The 23,985-nt window shown below is 27.8% G+C and overlaps 2 protein-coding genes across 3 annotated transcripts in view; both read left to right on the forward strand.

Moving 5' to 3' along the window:
- The window catches only part of LOC107164619 (uncharacterized), a 34,159-nt gene extending 10,486 nt beyond the window's left edge, over positions 1-23,673 (forward strand). Inside the window, exons 2-3 of the mRNA XM_089218241.1 lie at positions 13,532-14,207; positions 21,714-23,673. Of these exons, the coding sequence (XP_089074367.1) occupies positions 13,755-14,207; positions 21,714-22,994 (1,734 nt within the window). The 5' untranslated portion in view covers positions 13,532-13,754 and the 3' untranslated portion in view covers positions 22,995-23,673. The remainder of the gene's footprint in view (positions 1-13,531; positions 14,208-21,713) is intronic.
- The window catches only part of LOC149061589 (zinc finger MYM-type protein 1-like), a 72,065-nt gene continuing 59,251 nt past the window's right edge, over positions 11,172-23,985 (forward strand). The window contains exon 1 of one of the 2 annotated variants that reach the window (XM_089218239.1): positions 11,172-11,541. In XM_089218239.1, coding sequence (XP_089074365.1) covers positions 11,372-11,541 — 170 coding nt within the window. In that variant the 5' untranslated portion in view covers positions 11,172-11,371. Of the gene's footprint in view, positions 11,568-23,985 lie in introns of both variants that reach the window. The other variant, XM_089218240.1, reaches the window with a different exon arrangement.

Here is a 23,985-nt window from a genome sequence, read left to right on the forward strand (position 1 = left end):
CGCAACTGTTTTTGAACATTTTAATTTGCTGGTTCTTGATTTGTATTTTCATTTAATGAAACAGAAACATTCGATTTTTGTTCATATACAATTTTAAACATGAGTCTTGGGATAAATTAATTTTATGCAGCTGTTCATCATTTAATTTACCCCCTTGTGATACAAACATGCTATGGAATTGCTGAATTTTGTTTGCAATACTAACTACAGATAGAGCAATAACTTGTTGCATATCAGACATTTTCATACAAATTTCATCAGTATCTATTGGGTTAGTGTAATAATTTTTAGCTTTTACCCCCCTAGGTGCGCCACTGGTACCTACAGTAAATAAATTTATTACATACATGTATTTAAAATGTTTAAGACATTTATTGAATTATTATGTTATTTGTTAGCTTAAAAAAAGGTAGTATAATTATTAATTTTATACTAAAAAAAAAGTTACTTATTTTTAACTAAGTTAAGTTACTTTTATTTTCTAATTAACTTGTAACTTTTGCAAGTTAAAAAAAATAGAGGTAACTTTTAACTTTAAACTTAACTTACTTTTCTCTATATTAACTTGACTTAACGAGCTAAAAAAAAAAATAGTTAACTTGCCCAGCCTTGCTATTTTATGATTTCAAGTGTATATTAATCTGAGAGTTTACAATGAGGTAACAATATACTAGTTTTAAATATATCATTTTGGTAAATTTAATTTAATAATTATATTTTAATTAATAAATAACTCATAAAATAGGAGAAAAACCGAGATACACAGATATATAGATAAATAGTAATTAGTGTTATAGTAAGGAAATAAGAAATTAAGAATTAAAATTTGTAAGTAAGCCATTAATCAAACATATTTTATTGGGAGAGCTAGAATACTATCTATAGTCCGGCCGCCGGCCGGTGTTATTGCCCAAACCACAGAACAATATAGAATAGACCAGCGTTTCCCAAAGTGTGTTCCGCGGAACCCTAGGGTTCCGTGGGACTATCTCAAGGGTTCCGTCAGATGTATGTGATGTCTGAAACATTTTTTGTAGTACTGTTTTTTTTTTTTAGAAAAAATGGGGTTGAGTTGGAAGTAAAGGCACATTAGGGTTCCTCAAAACACAAACTATTTCCTAAGGGTTCCGCGATTCTAAAAGTTTGGGAACCGCTAGACACTCGATCAGCTGTGCGGGTTTACGTATCCCTACGGTATGAAGTATTGGACTCTAAAAATTGTACCGTGTCCGTAATCTGATAGGATGTTGACAACGTGTATCCCTCTTTGTTACGAAATTTTAAAAACGGATACAACGCAATGGCCAGGCGGCATTCGCATTAACCACCTGTCCTGTATCTATTCTGTATCCCGTAATCCGTAGTTGTGTAACTTCCAAAATATATACTAAGGTATACAAAGGTTTTGTAATTATACCGCACCACGTTGTTTTTCAAAATATTATACACATTTAATATAATATTACTTATATTCTTGTTTTATTTTATTGCAAGATTTCTATACAAAATATATTTAAGCACGAGGCCTGGACAAATACCCCTTTTGCCTCCCCCTAACGCCGGCCCTGATTAAATAATTTATTTTACATTTTAATGCTAAAACATTCAAACTTGGTAAAATTACTAAGTATTGTACAAATATGGTTTTGTGGTAATCAATGTTCAGCGGTAAAATTGATATGATATATTTAATTGATAACGTATGCCACGCCCTCCCGGAGATCTTGTTCAAGGCCACAGTCACCCGATTTTGCCAATACACAGTGTCGTACCCCTGCCCAAACGTGACGTCACACGCTACATGATGTTGGTGTCAAGATATTTACTGTATGCCGCGTCTATTAGCTTATATGGTCGAAGATGATAATAATAATTTTCATAAAGTATGATAATAAATGTGATTTTCACAAATAATGATAAGAAATGTGAACGATTCTGATCGTAATTTTGCTCCCGAGTCGCTCATGTTAGAGGAATATGACCATAGATAATAAAGAAATGGATGGGCCATCCCTATACCTTATACACGGAGCGTTCTGTGATCGAAGAGAACTTATGTGACCACAGTGGTTAGATAGTGGTTGCCGGGTAACAAAATTTTTAAGCACGACGTCTCGGTGCGCAAAATTTTAAAATATGTCAGCCCATTAATTACCATTCGACTATCAACAATAGTTAGGCAATATTATATGGCATAGAACCATAGATAATTAATAATTTTTAATTATGACAATAATATTGATATAATAAAATAATAATTGTTCGGTATAAATACAAATTAATATAAAATGGGTGATCTGAAATAGGGCACTATGTCAAAAACTTATAATAATATAATGTATAATAATATCACAAAATATAATCTATTCAATAGATAAATAAATATGATATAACTAATATTAATAATGATAATAATGATATTGTTATTGTCAATCATAGACTTAGATTAAGTCTAGCATGAGGTCTATGTTGTCATTTTGTCAATAGATAATAATAAAGTACATGACAAATAAGAATTTATTTAATTTATTTGTCATGATAAAGTATAAACATAGGTTAAATAATAGGTTAATGAATAGGTAAGTTTAGTTACATTAAAATTAAAATTAAAAATCACATAAAAACATATTAAAGTTATTGGTTTTGAAATAAAACAAGTTTTGTGTATTTAGACCTAATTGTTATGGTATCATTTTTATTTTTTAATTCGTGATACATTCGTATATCTAAATATTTGAAGATAATTAAATTCGTCAATTAGTCCCTGTGAGTATCTAAAATGGATATGTTTTCGCTGCAATCGTTTTTATTAAAATATATGTTCAATTGATGCAAATTAGTACATCATTTTTAGTTGTAATTCACAATATTATAACTTAAGAGTTAAAACTTTAATTATTTTATTTCTCTATTCAAGACAAGATACGAATATAATTTAATGTTTATGGTGATAAACTGATAAAGCCTATGATACCAATATTCAATAACCTGTGCTACATTTTGTAACCATATTGGTAACTTCTCTACTCTCTACTCTTCCGTCACAGATGAGAACAATAGCATGGCCCATCCATTTCTTTATTATCTTTGAATATGACGAAGTGGTGCAGAAATGACAGTGGCGCCATCTGTCCAGCAAAAAATGAGCTAAATAATAATAATATTTTTTTGTAATCAATGAAAACCATTTAAATTATTTTATTTTACCAATTAGAAATCTATGTTCATAGTTAAGACAAATTTGTTTTAAATTGTATCACATTAGGGTTGTTATTTGATCTACACAGTTGCCTAATTCATGTAAAGAATAACTAAAAGTGTTCTATTTAATTAATTAATTAAATTAATAAATCACAAACGTTAGTATGTTTAATGGGCAATTTATATGAAAATAAAATAAATAATAATTGATTTCTGTCTGTTTATCCTTTATGTATTCTAATTCCAATTGGTGGACTGATTGTGACGAAATTTGATATAATTATAATTGCAGTATTTATCCAAGCGTGATTATTGGAAAAACGTAAAAATTATGCATAGATATATTATAAAGCATTTAAATAAAGGATACACAGACATCATGGATATAGAGATATAGCTATGTAGATAGATAGCTATCTACATTCTATACATTCTTAAACAGCTGCACCGATTGCGACAAAATTTGGTACAGAATTTTATTAGATATGTAGGCAGGAATTCAGAATAATATATGCTAAGTTAGAAAGTGTTGTGCCTAAATATCATTGAATTGAATATTTAAATTGTCAAAATTATATTGAAAAAACGAAGACAATGATATACGAAATCGAATATCGCTGAAAGATTATAATATATTTTAACCGCTATCTATCATTATGTATAAAAATATACTGCTAGCATCTGATTCAGCTAGTATTTAATATTATCATTATTATTATATTTATTATTTCTATAAAAAATTTCAAATTTGTGATAAAGAAATTAATGGCCACTTATCGAGATAAAATAAAGTCTATAGATTTATGGGATTGTGTATGGTAAAAAATGTTTAAATCAGTTAAATAATTCCAGAGATTAAACCCGATCTAATAAACGATTTTTCTTCTTTATATCATATAACCCTTTTAACCCCTATAGAGGTTGAATTTTGAAAAATCTTTTCTTAAGAAATTTTCGCATTATAAAATGAACTTACTGACTAAATTTTATTCTTATAGCTTCAGCGGTTCCAGCTAGATGGTTTTTAATTTATTTTTATTTTAATTTATATTTTATATGTATTTATTTGTTTGTCTGAAATTCAGAACCAAGTTTTTCAAATTATGTTACATCCAGATGTAACAAAATCATCTTCGCCAGCTTTCACAGTAAAGTTGGTGAAACACATATTTTAGTATTTTACATGACTGTGGAGATTAAGATAGGGTAAATCCGTTGGGAATTTTCACGGGAAGTTTAGTTTTGAACATCACTAGCTACACCAGATATCAAGCGATGAATTATACACAAATTTTGAATCATATAGAGATAGTATTTTTAACAGAAAGTGCTCGGGTATCAACTATAGGTATTACTATAAAATTAAATGTAAATTAATAATAATACGTAAAAGCATTATATTATGCTCTATTTATATGCATTTCATCGAATACTGGCTTGAAAATCTGGTGAAGTCAATAAAGTCTAATCGATCATAAGCAGAAAATAATATAATAACCAAATAATTTTATGAAAAAACAAATAAATTGTTTACAAATAGAAGCAGCCTGCGGTCACTTCGACGAACACACACTGGCGAAAAACCGTACGCGTGCGATGTGTGTGACAAATCTTTCTGTCAAAGTGGCGAATTGAAAACACATCATCGCACACACACTGGTGAAAAATCGTACGTTTGTGATGTGTGTGACAAGTCATTTAGAACGAATAGCAATTTGACAACACATTGGCAAAATCCCGTTCGCATGCGATTTTTGTAATAAATCGTTCTCTACAAGCTCCAGTTTACAGAAACATAAACGTACGCACATGACATTCTGGGAGGCTATTCAGAAACTCATACGAAAAAGATCCGTATACGAAAATCGTGGTTTCCACATGAGTTTTCACATGATCCCAAAAAACCGTATTCTAAACACTTTTTCGTATACGGATACAATTATGTCATGTGAAAAATATTCACACGATTGATTCGGATGGGTTTCCGTATGTGAAAATTGGTTTCCGTATGCGGATTCATGTTATTTAACCGGTTCTAAGGTTTAGATTATGGTTTAAAATTGAATGACGAGACTTATAGTTATAATTGATGATTTATGTTTATTATAATATCATGATATCATCTAAATAATTTAATATATTTTAGTATAATACCTAGGTATTCATTGCATCAAGAATTTTGAATTAAAAGTCAATTAGTAACATATGACGCGCGTAGAAACAAATTATATAGATAATATTTTATAAACTCATACTATTAATTAAAGCGCGGATTTGTAAACATTTGCACATTTATTTTGGTCGATCGTATGATATGCTAAGTGAGCATTACAATATTATTTCATGACATAATTTTTTAAAAAAGACACTTTTTAGTGCATATTTTTTGTATATTTTGCAATTTTCTATTTTAAAATTTTAATTGCATATTTCATCTTTTAGTGCATATTTCGATGTTTTTTTAAAATTTTTTTTTTTAGAAATTTTTAAAATATAAACTACATATTTTGTCTATTATAAAATAAGAAAAAAATATTATGTTTTTATAGTTTCGATTAATATCAAAGTAAATTAATAAGTATACTTGTAAGAATAAACGGGTTTTCCACAATATTGCCTTAGGACTTAGATCAATAATCGGGTAAATAAAATACGTAAACTAAGATAAGAAAATATCGGTTATGAGTGTTACGACCATAATATTGAACATTGACTTTATTTTACTAATGTTCAAAAATTAATTTTTTTTTGCTAATCATTGTATGCATATTTTTTATTTTTCATGCATATTTTAATATTTTAGTGCATAAATTTATGCATAGGTATTTAAGATTTTTTAGCGCATATTTGGTTGGTTTTTACTTTTTAATGCTTATAAAAATCCGCGCTCTATACTCATAAATCATAATCAAACGTTGATTGTGTTGACCGTTTTTATCTACAAACAGTTTACTTATCGTCTTGTTTAAGTCGTCTCTGATAACCTATATATATCCCATTTATAATTTTGTCATCAAAAAGTTAAATTTTAGCGAGTTTACAATTACATTTCTAAACATTATTGCAGTGCAACGCTAACAATCGCACTGTGTATACTGTATACCTGCACACCCGTGACTTGTTTCAAAGTTTAACGTGTTTTTTTTCATTTTGTTGAGTTTTTTTTATTATTTTAAATTTAAAATCTAACGATGGACGATTTGGATTTTTATGAATTGCTTTCCGGCGTGGAAGTGCTCGAACAAGTAGAAGAAAATGCCAATGCTGCTCCTAGACACGAGCATTCAGCAGTAGATCCTTTTTTATAGGCAAGTTGAAAACTTTTTTGAAACTTATTCAATTCGAGGTATAGTAGTTGAGTCATATAGGTACTTCCATAAGTTAGATTTGTTTATTTTTCTAAAGTATCGCAAATTTTGTAGTGATTAGCAAAATGTTGAATTTGTACACATTTTCAAGAATTACTTAGTTAATAAACTAATAAACATACATGCTTCCTAGGGATTCGGCCGTCAGATGCGTGTACAATTTGGAAAAAAACTCCTATTATTACGTGTATTTAAGTCGGACTAAAAGCTATCTCGTGTTTAATAAGCATAATATCTAATATTAATTATTTTACATATCGTAAATATCAATAGCATGATGAAAATGATCATAATATTACATATTCAAATGTTAATAATCACCCATCACCTCTCCTAACAAAAAAAAAAATGTGAATTGCATATTCTTTCATATTCACTATATTATGTTATTGCCAATTGGTAAATATTATGTCACTATTATAACCATGCATTTATTATATTTTATTTTCATTTTCTTAGACTTGTCGGTTTTTATATATTTTTTATGTTATGAAAAATGCACTATGTAAATAAGTATTTATGTAAGAGCTTTATAAGTAAACAGTAATGTTATAGTTAATTCGTACTGACTCTACCAATAATTCCTGTATTTTGAAATGTGTCCAGCGTTTTCATAAATTATATTTTTATATTTTTTAATAAAAAATTAGCTTATGAATGAAAGCTGAAAAACAGCTTTATACAATAAATTTAAATTAAATATTATTTATTGACTAAATTAAACATAGGTAGGTTTTTTTTACTGTTAAATATTGTATTCCTTGTGCTATTTTAATCATTGAATATTAGTAATATAAGTATGTTATATTATTGCATTATATTGTGTAGTGTACTGATCAAATTTAAAGTTCAATATAAATTGAAAATACATTAAACGCCATTTTAGGGAAATTATGCAACAAAAAATCGACCATAGCTGCTTTTTGGTCGTTTGTCGCCGACTTTGATTTAAATCTTTTTTCAACCGACATTTTGATATTTGAAAAAAAAAATCGAATGAACAGTCAAAACAGTAAAAAGAGCAAAGGTTTATTAAAATGGGGGAAATGTTACGTACACAATACAAATAGTTTTTTTCTTCCACGATAAAAATAAAAATTTGCGACGTTGCCGCTGTTAATCGTGGAAAAATTATTCCCATACGGATCACAGATTCGTATACGAATATAAATGTTTTGTGAATACTATTTTCCATTCGTATACGAAAGTGAATCGTGTAAATCGTTCGTATACGGATCTTTTTCGTATGAGTTTCTGAATAGCCTCCCAGATCGGTTTCATCTAAGATTCATAGGATCGTATTGAAATAAGATAAATTGTGTTATCATATATATAATGTTTCCACTGATAATATAATGTGTCTGTTATACTTTATGATTAATATATTGTTTAACACTGTTTATTTATTATTTCTATTTATTTAATTAGGTACATAAAGATAATTCATACTAATATTATTACATAATAATCTACATATAGAGCATAGTATACTGATAAAAGCTGAATAGTGCTAAAATAACTTATCCCTTCTCCCCTTTATATTTAATTTCGTATATGATTTTTTAACATATTTACATTTACAAAAATAATCTTAATATTAAGATAGTTCAAAGAAATAATATAATCTTATATCTAATTTTTTAGGTTTGACTACATATCAGTCCGCCTATCCTGGTTTTATATTCTATTATTGTTTGGTAGTTTGGTTCTAATCTAACGAATGCACAATTTCGGGGCACTAGTTATTCATAAATATGATAATTATATTTTGACCCTCTCTAAATAAAATACTCAATACTCATTATTTTAAGTACATATATCTATAATCCTATATAATATTTTAGTTCCCAAAATTAACTAATTTTAAATATCCCCGAAATTGCCCTTTTAGGTATATTGAAGCCCTATCTGAGTTCTCTTAACAAAGCCTAGTGGCCTTATATAGTTATAGTTGTATATTAAGTTGAAGCGTAAATTAATATTGGACTTGAAAAAAACCAACAACCATTACATTAAAGTCGTCATTCATACTGTCGTGATTATAAACTTAAAATCAGTTAAATAAACATGTACTTATATGTACTAAAAATAGTAAAATATGCTCTAACAATTCCAAAACGTTTGAAAAAAAAACTAAAATTGTTGTTTTACATCAATATCCAATTCGGTCAAAATGTAACCATCAAATTCTCTTACTAAAATACTTGTAGTTACATTCAATTTTAATGATTCTTGTGAGCAAAACTTGTATGGAACCTATTGTTAATTTTCACAAAATTTTGTCTCAATTTCAATTTCAAAAGGTTATTGTAGTTTTATACAAAACTTTATCTATTAATTTCAGAAGTAACAAATTTTGATGAACCTTACATTAAAATTTCAAGACCGAGCATGTATATTTTTATTGACACTTAGAAAGACATCTAAAATGTAAAATGTTCATAAATAGTCCAAAAAAAATTGTGTACCATGTATAGAAAATTTTAATATAAACAGCTTGTGAACAATTTAGGTCACTAAAATAATTCATGCTTAAATTATATAAAAATAAAAACTGATAAATTAATTTTGATTTTTTCAATTAAGAACTTGGTAGGTATTTTTAACCTTAGCATTTTTCTGCTTTAGAAAGTAATGACAAGATGGCAGACAAACAGAATTTGTACTTCTTTTGTATTAAATTTTTTGTTTAATTATAATAGTTTGTTTTACTAATAGTATTATTATTGTTAGGGTCTAAACCTGATTTGTTTTTACATATTTGTCTTAAATAATAGAATATTAGATATGTTTCGTGGTGCTTAGAAATTTAGAATTAATATTTAAATACATCTTTGGCATATTTTACTGTAAGGAAATATTAAGAGGACTCTACATCCGTGTATGTGTTATCTCCGTCTTACAAATGCATAACATTGCAAATTGTACGCTCAGCAGATCACATTTAGCTCTGTTAGTTTAAAATTTAGAGTGGATTGACCTCTTATAAAAATTAAAGGTAACAATTATTATCTAAAATATAGGAAAATACCCTTAACTCGCTTTAAAATTAAAATATGATAAAAAATTATATTAAACACTAGATAATAATGTCATCTTTAATTCTTATAAAATTCGCAAATTTTAAACTTATGGAGCTAAACGTGATCTGCTGAGCGTAAAATTTGGTATACGCGCTTGTAATACGGAGACAACAGATGCGGGTGTAGTTGTCCTCTTAAACGCGATAATCCACATGCATTTTTTATCTAAATAACCTAAACATTTGACAAACGTTTAGGTTCTCGGGTACTCCTGTCTTCTTGTAACTTTAACTATGGGCAAAATAAACTTTTTAATGAATTCATACATATTTTTTATATATTTTCATTTTCAGTTGAATGTATGTAAGTTACTGAATGTTTCATTTTATTATTGTTTTCGATTATTGTGTTCTACTTCTTTAATGATCTGTGCTTTAATAATTACTCTATAATTAATAATGGTAATATTTAATTGGATATTATTGTGGATGTATATACTATCCATGATTATATTTGTATAATACATATATGAAATTATTTATTGCAGAAATAACATTAATAATCAAAAATTAACTTTTCTTGATTTAACATAAGCAAATGTGTCAATAACATCATCCAAGTCCAATTCGTTTACTATTTTATGCTCTATAGATATTATAACTAAATCTATAATTTTCTCTTGATTTAGAGTTGTTCTTAAGCAAATGTTTAACCAACTTAAGTTTTAAAAATGATATTTCAGCTGTTGCTGTTGTAACTGATAATGTTAGCATAATCCTTAATGCTATAACAGCATTAGGATAAATATCACCAACACTGTGGCAAAATATTTTGTAAAAAACTTTTAAAGGAAAAGTACCTTTATCAATTATTTATAAAAGAAGGTAAAGTTTGTCATACCAATTCCCATTCATTAATGTCCATTTTTCACCTTAAGCGTAACATTGTTAGATCTGTAATTGTTAATAAATTTCTTTTTAGAACCCCGAACATAATATTTTTGTCCTAATTCTATTTTAGATAGATATTGTATAAGATATTGTTATTTTTTCATTTTCGGATAAATATTTTCTATAATTGCCACAACCAGTGCCGCAACTACCGCGGGTGCAAAGTGTGCACCGCCACAACCCCTAGTAAAAATATTCGAGTGCCCCATCGGGACCCTCAATAATTGAAAAATACTTAAAATTATTACATAGAAAATTAAAAACTAATATAGATAATAAAGGGTGTCTATAATAAAATAAATATTATGTTCTGTTGCAACAAAACATGTTACCATTTAAAGCAGAATCAGTAATAATTTATTATAGTCTAACTATATGGTCCAAAATATATATTTGTTTTTCAGCCAAAGTGTACCTTGATGAGCATCATTAGCATTTGGCAATGATATAGCAAATCAAATACAAAAAAAAGTTTTGAAAAAGTGTGTAATACAAGATGGGAATCTAAACATTCATCTGTATATGCATTAAAAGAAAATTTTGTTAATTTGTTGAAATCTTTGACAAATATTTCATTAACCAGCAAAAAAAGTGATGAATTAAATAGAGCAAAATCTGTTATAAGAAGAATGCAATCTTTTGAGTTTGTTTTGCTTATAATTATTTGAGAAAATATTTTGAAACCATTATTTATGGTATCCAAGATGTTACAGTGCTCACAAACCATTATGGCAGTATCCATCAAGCCAGTGAGTTTTTGCAAATTGGTATTAATTCAATCAAAAATTTGAGACATACTTATAAAGAACTCGTAGAATCAGCAAAAAATATGTGTCTAAAATGGGAAATACAATTTCGGAACGAAAATAAACGAAAAATTTACTCTAAAAAACTATTTAGTAATGTTGATGGTGACAGGAAATTGGATATTACAGAAGAAAAATTTTATGTTTCAGTATTTTTACCATTAGTTGATCTTGATACTGCTTTATTTCAACTCGATCATTTTAAATGACTTAAAAATAGTATCATATACTTTTAATTTTTTATTGCCACCAAATATAATAAGGTATCAATTAATTATCACTCTGTGCCGGGAAGAGCTAACTGTACTTACATACAACATAATTGCTGATTAACTGTACATAAGTACATAGCCTATACCACTAAAATAACAAATTCTCAAAAGCTTAAGATTATTAAATCATAAATACTAAAATATATAGCAAAATTGTTAAATTTAAAATCTTTTAACCTATTTAATGCACATTTGAAATTTGAACTAACTTAGATAAGTTTTAGTTTAAACAAACATTAAACATAAAAAGATACATAAACGTCACTATTTTTAAATTTGAAATATATGAATTGAAGTAATGATCTTTTTAGTGAAATAAAAATGCAGTCTTTGTCAACAATTTGACATAAAAGTAAAGTGTTATAACTAGAGAAAATATTACTATATTGATAAAAAAAATTATATGCTTTTTATTATTAGAAAATTATTAACAAATAAATTATGAGTACATTTCATAATTTTACATGCATTTTGAAAAAAAAAAATGATACTGATCTAAATTTACATATTTTAGTTTAATCAACTAAGTTTCCTGCCTTGAAATTGGGTAGATGGGCAGGTAAAATAATAGAAAATGTTTTCTAGTCTTAATGCTATCACTTAATTTAAAACACGAATCTCATTACATTGATTATTTATGCATAATAATTAGTAACTTAATCTTGTTTGAAGGGGTGGCTAGGTAAATCAAACTATTTGAACTATCAGTTTTAATTTCATTTGGTGCCACTATGTATACCTGATTGTAGCATGAGTTGTAATGTTTTATGTTAGGAAAATTTTAAATAATAAATTCAACAATTCAAAGTTTGTTATCTTAACATGGAGGTGTAATTACAAATTGTGTGTACCTATACTATATTAAATAATCCTGTGTTCGAAATATTTTGTACCAATCACTTAAAAGAACATTCAATGGTTATTTTTTTTTGCTAAAAAGCCATGTTGAGATCAAATAGTAACTGTATCTATTATCAGAATGGCGGACAATTTCCCCTCGGACATTTTCCCCCCGACTGTTTTTGGCGTAGTAGGACATTTTCCCCCATTTTTTTTTTTTAAAGTTTATTATTGAATAATATAATATTATTTATTATTTAATAAAAAATTATTTTTTTTTTAATAAAATATTATTTTTTCATAAGTATAATAAAACAAACAATTTGTATATAAGTAGTAAAAATGTAAAATAGGTTAAAAATTTCATTTTTTTTTCATAAATATAATAAAAATTGTATACTAAAACGTAAAAAAAATTATATAAGTATAATAGTCTAAAAATGTCGACATAAAAATGATATATTTTGTAAAAAACATTTAATTTCTGATTCTTTTTTTATATTTAAGCACATATTTTTTGATCGTTTTTCATATTTATTTATTTTTGTAAAAAAAAACCGTACCTGTTTTAATTTTTAATAATTTATTAATTGCCATTGAATTTGACTTGTAGTGCTTCAATGAACATCCAAGTATTTGGATGCCGAGTTCTTACCAAAGTTTTAAATTTATTATTGAAACCTTCACTTATATTATTTGTTCTACCTATGTTTTTCTTTGTAGAATTATGTACATTCCATAAATAAGGAGAAAATTATATTATATTATTCAATAATAAACTTTTTTTTTAAAAATGGGGGGTAAATTGTCTGGATACCCTATTATCAATGTGGTTTTTATAGTGTTTCATATTGTTTCCCACAAGTATAATATAACAAATTTTAAATGTATGGTATATGTTTTATGTGAGCATTTTTTTTTTTCTAACAAACTTCAAAAGTACTCTAAATTCTAATATTTAGCATTTGTTTAGAAAATAATTTTTGCACATTTTTGGTTCAAACTTTTGAATATTATGTTATAAAAATTGATTAAGCACTAAAATAATATATTAATTTTTTTTTTTTATAGAACTGTTCCAGCCAATCTCATCGAGTGTAGATGATTCATTGAGTTCATTACACGAATCACGGTATCATAATAATAGATTTTTTCAATTTGTTTTAACAATAAAGGAGTTGTAAAAACATAATAAAAAAATCAAGAAATGCTATTCTTACCGTTATGAAAACAAAATTCTTACAATTATATATTGTTGAAAAATTATAGACTGTTTTCAAAAAATTTGCTCGCAATGGATCAAAAACATAGAAAAAAGAAAACCAATGATAAAAATAATCTAATTAGATTGAAAAATGAATATTGGGAAAAACTCTTTGGTGGAGTAGTTGATATTTTACAGTCTACCAACATCAATGATGATATTATTACAATTGAATATGTCACTACAGAACACAAGTATCGTCTAGATAAAACTAACTTTCTTGATACTAATGGTTTATTTCCTACACCTAATCTAACAATTGAAATTTATGAAGAATTAATTTCTTTAATAGCAAACAATGTTATGACTCAAATTAAAAATGAACTTAAAGATGTCATGTATTTTTCAATAACTATTGACTCTGTGCCAGACACTGATCAATCAGCCATTTATGTTCGGTATGTAGATGATGATGGTATACCAAAGAAGCGTTTTCTGGATATTATAAATAAAAAAGGAGACGATGCTTTACAGTTAATGAATATCCCAACAAAAACACTCCGTCAACTCCGTGTAAAAAACGCTAAGTAAAAAAAAAAAAAATATAAATGCCATAAAATGTGTGATATAAGGTAGAAATCTAAGTAAATGGTCTAATGAATAAAATGTATGTATAAATAATTAATTCAAATTTAATAAAAATTGGTTATTTATATTAATTTATAATATGAATTATTTTAACTCAAATTGATCCAATTTTGGTTTACTTAGCCGGAAACAATTTATTTATTGTAATGGTGCTTTCATTATTTATTACATAAACTATTAGTACTTGGCTATACATTTTTTAGACTGAATCTTCCGGCCAAGTAAACCAAAATTGGATCAATTTGAGTTAAAATAATTCATATTATAAATTAATATAAATAACCAATTTTTATTAAATTTGAATTAATTATTTATACATACATTTTATTCATTAGACCATTTACTTAGATTTCTACCTTATATCACACATTTTATGGCATTTATATTTTTTTTTTTTTTACTTAGCGTTTTTTACACGGAGTTGACGGAGTGTTTTTGTTGGGATATCATTAGTTTTTATTAGGTTCAATATATTTTTTATTTTTTTTCCATTATTATGATGTAAACATCTTTTGCACCACGAGGCCACCGTTCAAACTGTACAGATGTATCGTTACATCTTACCCATTTATTCTGATGTTTTATTATTGCTGTATAATGGGCTTCAGTCATAGATTGACCATGATGGCAAATGACCGAGTTTAAAGTGTAACATTTACTATCCACTGTAAGTGTTGTGGTTGGTAATGAATTTATTTGCAAGTTTGTAATTTTTGTGTTTACATTACTCCAAAGTTGAATTTGAAAGAACAAATATTCATGAGTATTGAGTATGTTTGTAGTCTGTGTATGGTTTGAAGTAGTATTACAAGCACTACAAGTTATATTTTCTATTGTAACTTCTTTAGACATGTCATTCAACATAGAATGCATTGTGACAGTTTTTGTATCATTTGGTACATTAAGTTGAATTATATAATTATTTGAAATATGTACTCTACTCTTTTTACACCTAGAGCATTTTAATATCGTCTGAAGTTGATGAAGCAAAGAATTGTGTAAGGGTTCATATAAAGATATGAGTGCACTAATAAATTCAGCAGCATCTTGCTGTTCTATGTTAACGTAAGGATGACCAATCTGATTTCTTATACTAAATGCACTTAGTTGACATACTTGTGATGTGTATGAGTATGCAAGTTTTTTTAGTACAGTGTCTTCTAAAGAATTAATTAAGATATTTAGTATGCGAGTACAATTGAAAATTACTTGCAAAGATGCATTTGCATAACAAGAAACCGCATCCAAATTTGAAAACCCTGGGATACTTAAGTCGCTAATAGGCTGGTGTTGGAATGTTTGAATGTCATGAACCTGAACATTTGATGCTTCTTTCCATATTATATCTTTTACATGTATATTTTTGTTATGTTTGAGTGGTATCTTATTCAAGTCAGGTCTACATTTGGCCCTTAATCTGTTATATTCCTTAATAGCTGCTATCTGCGCTTTTATGTTACTTGGGTCAAAATTAATTAAATGCAATCCTTTTTGACTATTTACTCTAGATAAAGCTACATATGTTTGACCACAAGAAAATATTGAGTTACCAACATCTACAATACAATTTTCCAACGACATACCTTGACTTTTGTGTATAGTAATTCCATAAGCGACAGTTATGGGAAATTGTTTTCTGAATACGAATGCTCCATGAAAAAGCTCAAACTTGCCTGTAACACGTTCAAGATTATGCATTTTTTCGTTAAAGATCACTTGAATTTGTTGAGGCTTGCCATCAATTCCATTTATTATATTTTTAACTGTTCCTATAGCACCGTTAACCAAACCATTTGATACATCAATATTTCTTTGTAACATAATTTTACTGTTTAACTTCACATTTAAATATTTTTGAAGACCAGCTGTCCGCGAACTATCATCATCAAGTTTCGACAGTTTTTTTATAGCTTTTGTTTTAGTTGATTGTTTACAATCAACAGAATCAATTGATTCCAAACTAATGTTATCTGAAGGTAATAAAGATAATATTCCATTATTTAAAAATGAGCAATGTTCTCTTGTAGGAAGTAGAACTAATGTAGAATCTGGTAGCTTCATTATAGTTTCGTACAATTGTCTTATTATGTCTGAAGGTTTTTCTTTGATTTTAAAACTAATTTTTTGTTTATTTATAGCTTGAATGTCAGATCCTGTTACTGTGTTAATTCTAATTCTTTCCAGTATATTTGCATATTCAGGATCACTCTTTTGTCTCATGTTTTCGGTTAATTCATCGTAAGTAAACAATTTTTCCCACAAATTTATAGTACCTAATGCATGTAGATACTTATTACTATTTTTTGCATTTAATGGTAGAAATGGTGATTGTTCATTTACTGGTGGTAATTGAAGAAGATCTCCGAAAACTAAGATATTGATTTTCCCAAACCAACCATCATCACTGTTACCAGTATCATAAATTTCACATAGTCTTAAATGTATATAAATCAATGTCACATTAGATACCATACTTATCTCGTCAATTATAACTAAAATTACATTTTTCATTTTCTCACGAATTAATTTAAGAGAATCATTTGATAAGGGTCTGTATGGTGGAGTGTGCCCATGTTCTACCGGTAACTGCAATAAACGGTGAATAGTCATACCTTGTATATTATATGCAGCTATTCCTGTTGGAGCTGTTATAGCTACATTTCGATTTAATTGGTTTGTTACATAAGCCTTAATAGTTTTAATCAAATATGATTTCCCTGTACCCCCTACACCGGAAACAAAGTGTCGTATTGGTTTATTTTCAATTGCTATTTCACCCTTAATAAAATCAAATACTCGTTTTTGATCAACGTTTAAATTTTCTACTAAAGTTTCTACATTTTCTTCATTATTTGCATTATTTTGTAGCTCTTCCATAGCTTCTTCTAATTCATTAATTTGTAACTCATCGTTTGTTTCGTTTGCAGTATGTGAATTTTGGTTATTTTGCAATTCTTCAATAATCTTATTAATATCATCTTTAGATGTGATAAGATATTGAAGGTGCTTATGATAATCTATTGCTGATTCTACTGTATTTTTACATAACATAAATGCCTCAAAATATGTGTTGCTTACACCAAGTAATTCGCTTTCTTCTCTCCATGGTTTAAATAACATCAATAAAGAATGAAAGTACTTTTCTGGTTCTAATTTCCAGTTATAAATAGGATGTTTAATTAAATGTGACCGTGGTCGTTTTTTGATAAACCCATAACCGGGATACTCATAACATTCAAGTTCTGTCAAATGTGGTTTTTTTTTCACAATGTCGTATTTACTAGCAAAATCAAATAGATTAGTATTTTCCATTTCAGTGGGTCTATTAGGGTAATGAATATCAATCATTGAAGGATAGTATAAATCAGTTGACTGGTTATCCAAATTTTCTATTTCTGTTTTTGATTTTAGTCTTCTGTTTCTTATTATTTTTACATCCAGCCATTTGATCGTTGTATTTTTATCAGTTCCATACAAAGGTATACCTAGCAACGTGTCACTTGCTTCTAGAACTCCACATTCTCTGTTACTGAGTGAGCGTAAGGCTACATTCCATAATTTAGTATTTAAAGATTTAGTACTGTTTATAACATCAAACGTTTGTGAAACATTAGATTTTTCAGGTTTAGTCTGATATTTTGTTATGTAAGAACTAAGGGCACATGACTTTTCACCAATGAATTGAATGTCCATATTTCCTTCCCACGCTAATAGAATAGCAGGATTATAATCATTTATATTTGCTTCTTCTTCTGATCGTGGTATATCATAAAGTCTACTTTTCGATTTTAGATTTCTTCGTCCAGCAATAGATGTAGCAACATCACGGATTGTAAACTGATTTGTAATAGACCTAGGAAATCCAAATCTACAACATTGAACTATACCTTTCGATGTATTTTTCTTGCGCATGCAATAACTGTTATGCTTGTGTGTTTGATATGAATCTACACGTTTTGAAAGTATTGGAAATAAATTTTTATCAGGTTTTGCACACGTTATTTTTTTTGCAATAAAATCAGCTACTTCGTCATTTGTTGAAACTCCCAACACTGGAGCTCCTTCTATCCAAATAAGTGTATGGAAATGTTGTAGTCCTCTGGTTTGATATTCTCGCCGCCATACGTAATGTGTGATTACGCCCAATGGTGCATCATCAGATGTAAGAAAATCTAGTATACCTTTAAATTCATTATTAATGAAACGTGATGTGGAAATGGGATCAAGTGCTATGAGTGCTGATAGTGATTTGCCGTCTGCAGTTGTACTATTTACTTGCCTTAAGAACGATTCTAGCCTATCCCAATTGTACTCGGCAGGACTTAATGTTAAAAAAAATGTCACTGGTCCATACCAAGTTATCATAGTTTCTATATCTGACCGTGGACCTAACCAGTATTGACTTGTGTTTCTCAATCTAGCGAATATAGTGGTTAAATTGCCTTCCAACTCTTCATTTTTAAGTAACTCTAAACATTCTAAAGAAGTTAATTTTTCTGAAGATTTCTTGGTATTTAGTTTGTGATAAATACCAGCCTTTAACGCTCTAATATTAGAGTCATGTAACAAGAAAAATAAGTATTGTATGTTAGTTCTAAAAATAGGATTCATTGACAACAATCGGGATTTGATAAATTCAGAAGGCATAAGTGAAACCAATCGGTCAGAATATTGACCATCATTTCCAAAAGGAAACAATACAGGAAAACACTTTAAATCTAATTGTAAATCTCGTTGGTCAATTGACTGTGCATCTACTTTTAGCATTTGATAAAGATCAGTAGCTTTAGCATTCTTACGAGGTTCATTAAGTGTATGTATAGTGTATTGTTCGTAGTACTCATCACTCGGGTCTGCTTGAGTTAGCATAGCTTGTATCTCACTAATGTCCCTTTGTTTGCCAGTATTTTCATTTTCTCGTGTCTGAGCATTTTTATGTAGGCCCTCAGCGTTAATATTAATATTGTTGTCATTATCAGTGGTATTTAATATTTCATCTTCATCAGTAGTTAAATCTGATAATAAATATTCAGTTTTCATAGTCAATATATCATTTTCAAAATTGTTATAGTGTGGAATAAATATATCTTTGTACAAAATATTATTACCCTTTAACCATAACAACGCATTATACACTTGTTGAATGTTAACTAAACTTTGCCATATTTTTTTGTTTTTCGTTGGAATGCTACGAACAAGAATATATAATTCATGTTCAATTATAGCTTGGTTAGGAATTGGTAATTTTTTTAACGTTTCCTCTAATGGCAGAGGTAAATGGAATGCTCTTCCTATCACTTTTTGATTCATAACATTTTTAGGTTGTTTACGACCGGCCACAGAACTCATTTTAACAACAACTTGAAATGTTTTGGCTCGCTGTATAAGTATTCTTTCAAAATCGTTTAAGCATAAAAGTACCTGAGGTGTAACTGGAGAATATAAATTATTAAGTATGCAAGAAGGAGGTAATGCATTTGAACGAAATATTTTAATACAATACAAACAAATAAAATCACTGGGTAAATTGTTAGTTTCAACGAATTCACTGAGTTTTTCCCAGTGTTCATTACTAATAGGATTTCTAATGTTATTAATATTTGTAACATTATTTTTATAACACAATTTATGACATGATAAACATATATTTATTGGTATATCCATAACTCTTTTATTAAATCGATTGAATGAATGAGAATAAGTTGCAATGATATCATCCTCATTGGCAAAATTAAATGAACCTAAATCAAAGCTTTTCCCTGGCTTCTTTGATAATTGTTCCATTTCAAGTAACATATTTATATTAATATTATGAATAGCCCAATCAATTTGATTGATTTTCATTTGAACCCTCCGAATTTTGTATAAACATGAAACTAATTCCTGAATACTTGGAAAATGATGAGCAAGATTTGTTAAAAATAATAAAATGGAAGAACAGTAGTTCTCAACGTAACAAGCCGAAGTATGGCCTAACTTAAAGATATTTCTAGATTCGCTGTTACAAAAATCGATGTTTTTAATTTTGTCTGGAAAGTTATTTAATTCTGAACTTAATAAGTATTTTATTATTTTCAATACTCTTGGAATAGAATATTTACAATTAATGTTACATAAAATATCATTACAGTACCATGCTACATCTGGCGTATTAATATTAATAGGCTGAAATAAATTCATAATTTTACCTTCGTCATTAACTTCTAATGTTTTATTAAACGTGGAAGGTAATATGGTATTACAATAGAAAGGTTCCGTGTATTTAGAGTGACGAGATTCACCTAAAATAAATCTTAGCAATGGGTAATCTAATTTATCATCATTTGGTAGTACCACAGAATGATTAATTTTCTTATTAATAATTGTTTTAAGATGTTTAAATGTATTTCTGTACAAAAGTACATTTTGTTTCCTATACATCAGCACCCATTTTAATACTCTATCTGCAGTACACCTACCTTTAACCAGAGGCATTTTTAATTTACCAATTAATCTATTAGTAAATTTTTCAATATTTAAATAAAATGGAAATAACTGTTTCGATTTTGGCTTTCTTTTTAGTGGTACTTCCTGTACCGTGTTAATACTGCACTGTAAAGATGACTCCTGATAACTTTCAACCACGTTTTTACATTGAGTAGACTCCTGATATTTTTTTTTCCGCATAGCTCGCGCCTTTTGGAGTTTAGTTACCATTTAATGACTTTTTATTATTTAATAATAAAATGCTCAAACCATACAACAATAATATATATATATATATATATATATATATATATATATACTAATACAATATATTATATACAAATTTAATGGACAATGATTGAATGACGGACAATCGATAACGTTAGGTTAGGTGATACCACGTGGATTGAATAAGAAACAATAACGCAGACAACAAGCTCGTACACAGGACGCGAGACGAAAGAACGAAATTACGAAAACAGAATGCACCGATACCGATAAGCGATAGTGAACTATGTCCGTGTGTAGTTGTATGTGTCTAGCGGTGGTGGGAAGCAATAGTAGTGGGAGACACACGCCGCCGTCGCAAGAATCCCCTCACCCGTCTCCGTCCACATGACGCGTTTAATACGGCAGCCGGCGGCGAAAGTAATATAAAATGATCACTTAAATATCCACAGTTTTTTGATCATAACTAAAATACTATTCAACCGATTCTATTGAAATTATAAAAGCACGTAGCCTATGATTTTCTCGATCGATTGATACCTCATTCTAACTATTTGGTTCATTTATTAGACCTACAGCCTTTAATAAAGAATACCAAAATATTAACACGTATTAAATGGGAATGTTTAGGTTTCTGTATATATACACGGTCGAGTGCTTCGCCTTCCTTTTTTTTTTACTTAGCTCGCGACACTACCGTGTCGCTGGATACTTCATGAGACATTAGATAAATATGATTTAAACCGCCAAGGTTTTATGGGGGTTTCATATAATATGGATAGTAACATTCCTGCATACAGAACAAGCTTAAAGTCTTGCCTAAAATCAATAAACAAATTAGCTGAAATTATGCCATGTTCATCGGATTCTCTAAGTTTAGTTGTGATTAAAGCAGCATCTTCTTGCTATGAAGGTGATAATTTTTTTACAGCAATTGATGAACTATTTTACTTTTTTTTATTTTTTCAACATCGGTGGGATGATGTTGAATTTTTGTTAAACAATTTGCCTTATACAAAATTTTCATCAAAAAACAAAATATATCGGCGTCTCAACAAAAATTGGTCAATGATAGTATATGCATTGTTTCATATATCTGAAAGTATGAGTTTTCCAAGAAAAATGAGTGTTAAAGCTTATTTACTTTTAAAGAAGGTAAAACGATTGGAAACCTGTTTCATAACAATGTTTTGGGAAGACATTGTTGGACAAATTACAGAACTTGAAGAGAATTTACATAAAAATGTATCTGTTCAAATTAATTTCCATGAGATTTTTTTGATTTACCAATCATTAATAAACTATTTAAATGAATTTCGAACCAATGAAAAGTTTATAAATTATAAGACTCGTGCATTAAAAAAGTCTAATATTCTACATTTTAATAATAAGAATCGTTTAGAGCAACCACAAATGAGATTTCCTGTTGATGATATAGACGAAGACGATAAATTTAAAATTAATACTTACTTTTTCATGATAGACAAGATTCAAACTGAATTAGAATATAGAAAAGAAATTTATTGTGATTTATCATCAAAATTTAACTTTTTAGATAGCATCTCTACAATAACAGATGCTCAATTATACCATGAACTTGAAAATTTACAAAATATATTCTTGGATATATCATACCATATTTCTACCGAATGTAATGAATTGAGAAGCATTTTGAATCAAACTAAAACAGACCTCACTTCTATCAGAGAAATCAGTATTTTTATAAGTCAACGACCATTTAAAAACTTTTTTAAAGAACTTGAAAAAATAATAAAAATGTCATTGTGCATTTCAGCTACCCATTGTCATATTGAACATTCCTCCATGTCTGTATTGACTGATGTTATTACTTCATTGAAATCAATAAAGAACAAACACACCTATAATACATTAATACATATAAATATGGATCAACAACTTCTCAAATACTTTGACTTCAATTGTGTTATTAAAGAATTAGCTCACAAGAAATCAGCTGAATCATTATAATTATCAAGATTAATTCATAAATATTTATTATTAAGATTAATTCATAGATATTTATTACAAAAATTAATTAGTTAATCTTTATTATTAAGATTTATTCATAAATTATTTATTATTAAGATTAATTCATAAAACAAGTGTAGTCATAAATAATGTTTAGCTTAATATACTCTTCTCAATTATAGTCCTAGGGTTGGTTACTTCTGAATCGCTCGTAATCTAGGATAATTCTTTTCATATATAATATTATACTTGTCATAGTTAAATAAAAAAATTAACTAATTAATTAAATTGGCTTTAAACAAAATTTTTTCATTAAATTTAGCGTTGTTAGAGGTAAAACAAATTGAACAAACTTAGGATGGTAGGCAAATGTTGCCTACCTAGGGTAGGTGGCCTTGCAAAATCCTTTACTACACCACACCATTAAACTATTAATAATAAGTTTTTTTTCTGATAATAATAATAATATAATGTATATTATTTGTATCCTAAATATATTTATGGTACTTTTTAGAAACATAAATATTTTCATTTCTTATTGTAAAGAAAATGTCACAATTTTTCTGTATTTGTCAATATATTAGTATTATAATAATTTACAGATTATATATACAAAGTTCAATATACATTATGATATGTTTGTGTTTTATTTAAGTAACAAGAAATATTTTATATTTAATATACACTAAATATCTTTTACTTCCTTCCCTAAAAATAACCATTATAATATTAACCTCAAATCTTTATAGTTACTATGCTTTTGAACTTTTTAATTTTTAATTTTATGCAACTCTTGAATAATTGTTTGCATTTTACAAAACTAAATTTGGCAGTGACACAAAATTTGTAACAAATATTTTTTAAATATATATATATATATTGTAATTAATTTTAAGAATTAACAATTGTATGTTGTTTGTCAGTTGATTAACACATGTACGTGGGGCTAGAGGATCGGTCACTTCAATCCTGACCGCCACCCATCCAGAAA

Source organism: Diuraphis noxia, unplaced genomic scaffold (genome assembly GCF_037042655.1).
Source record: "Diuraphis noxia isolate RWA-SAM2 unplaced genomic scaffold, SU_Dnox_SAM2 contig0001, whole genome shotgun sequence".
Classification (NCBI taxonomy): domain Eukaryota; kingdom Metazoa; phylum Arthropoda; class Insecta; order Hemiptera; family Aphididae; genus Diuraphis; species Diuraphis noxia.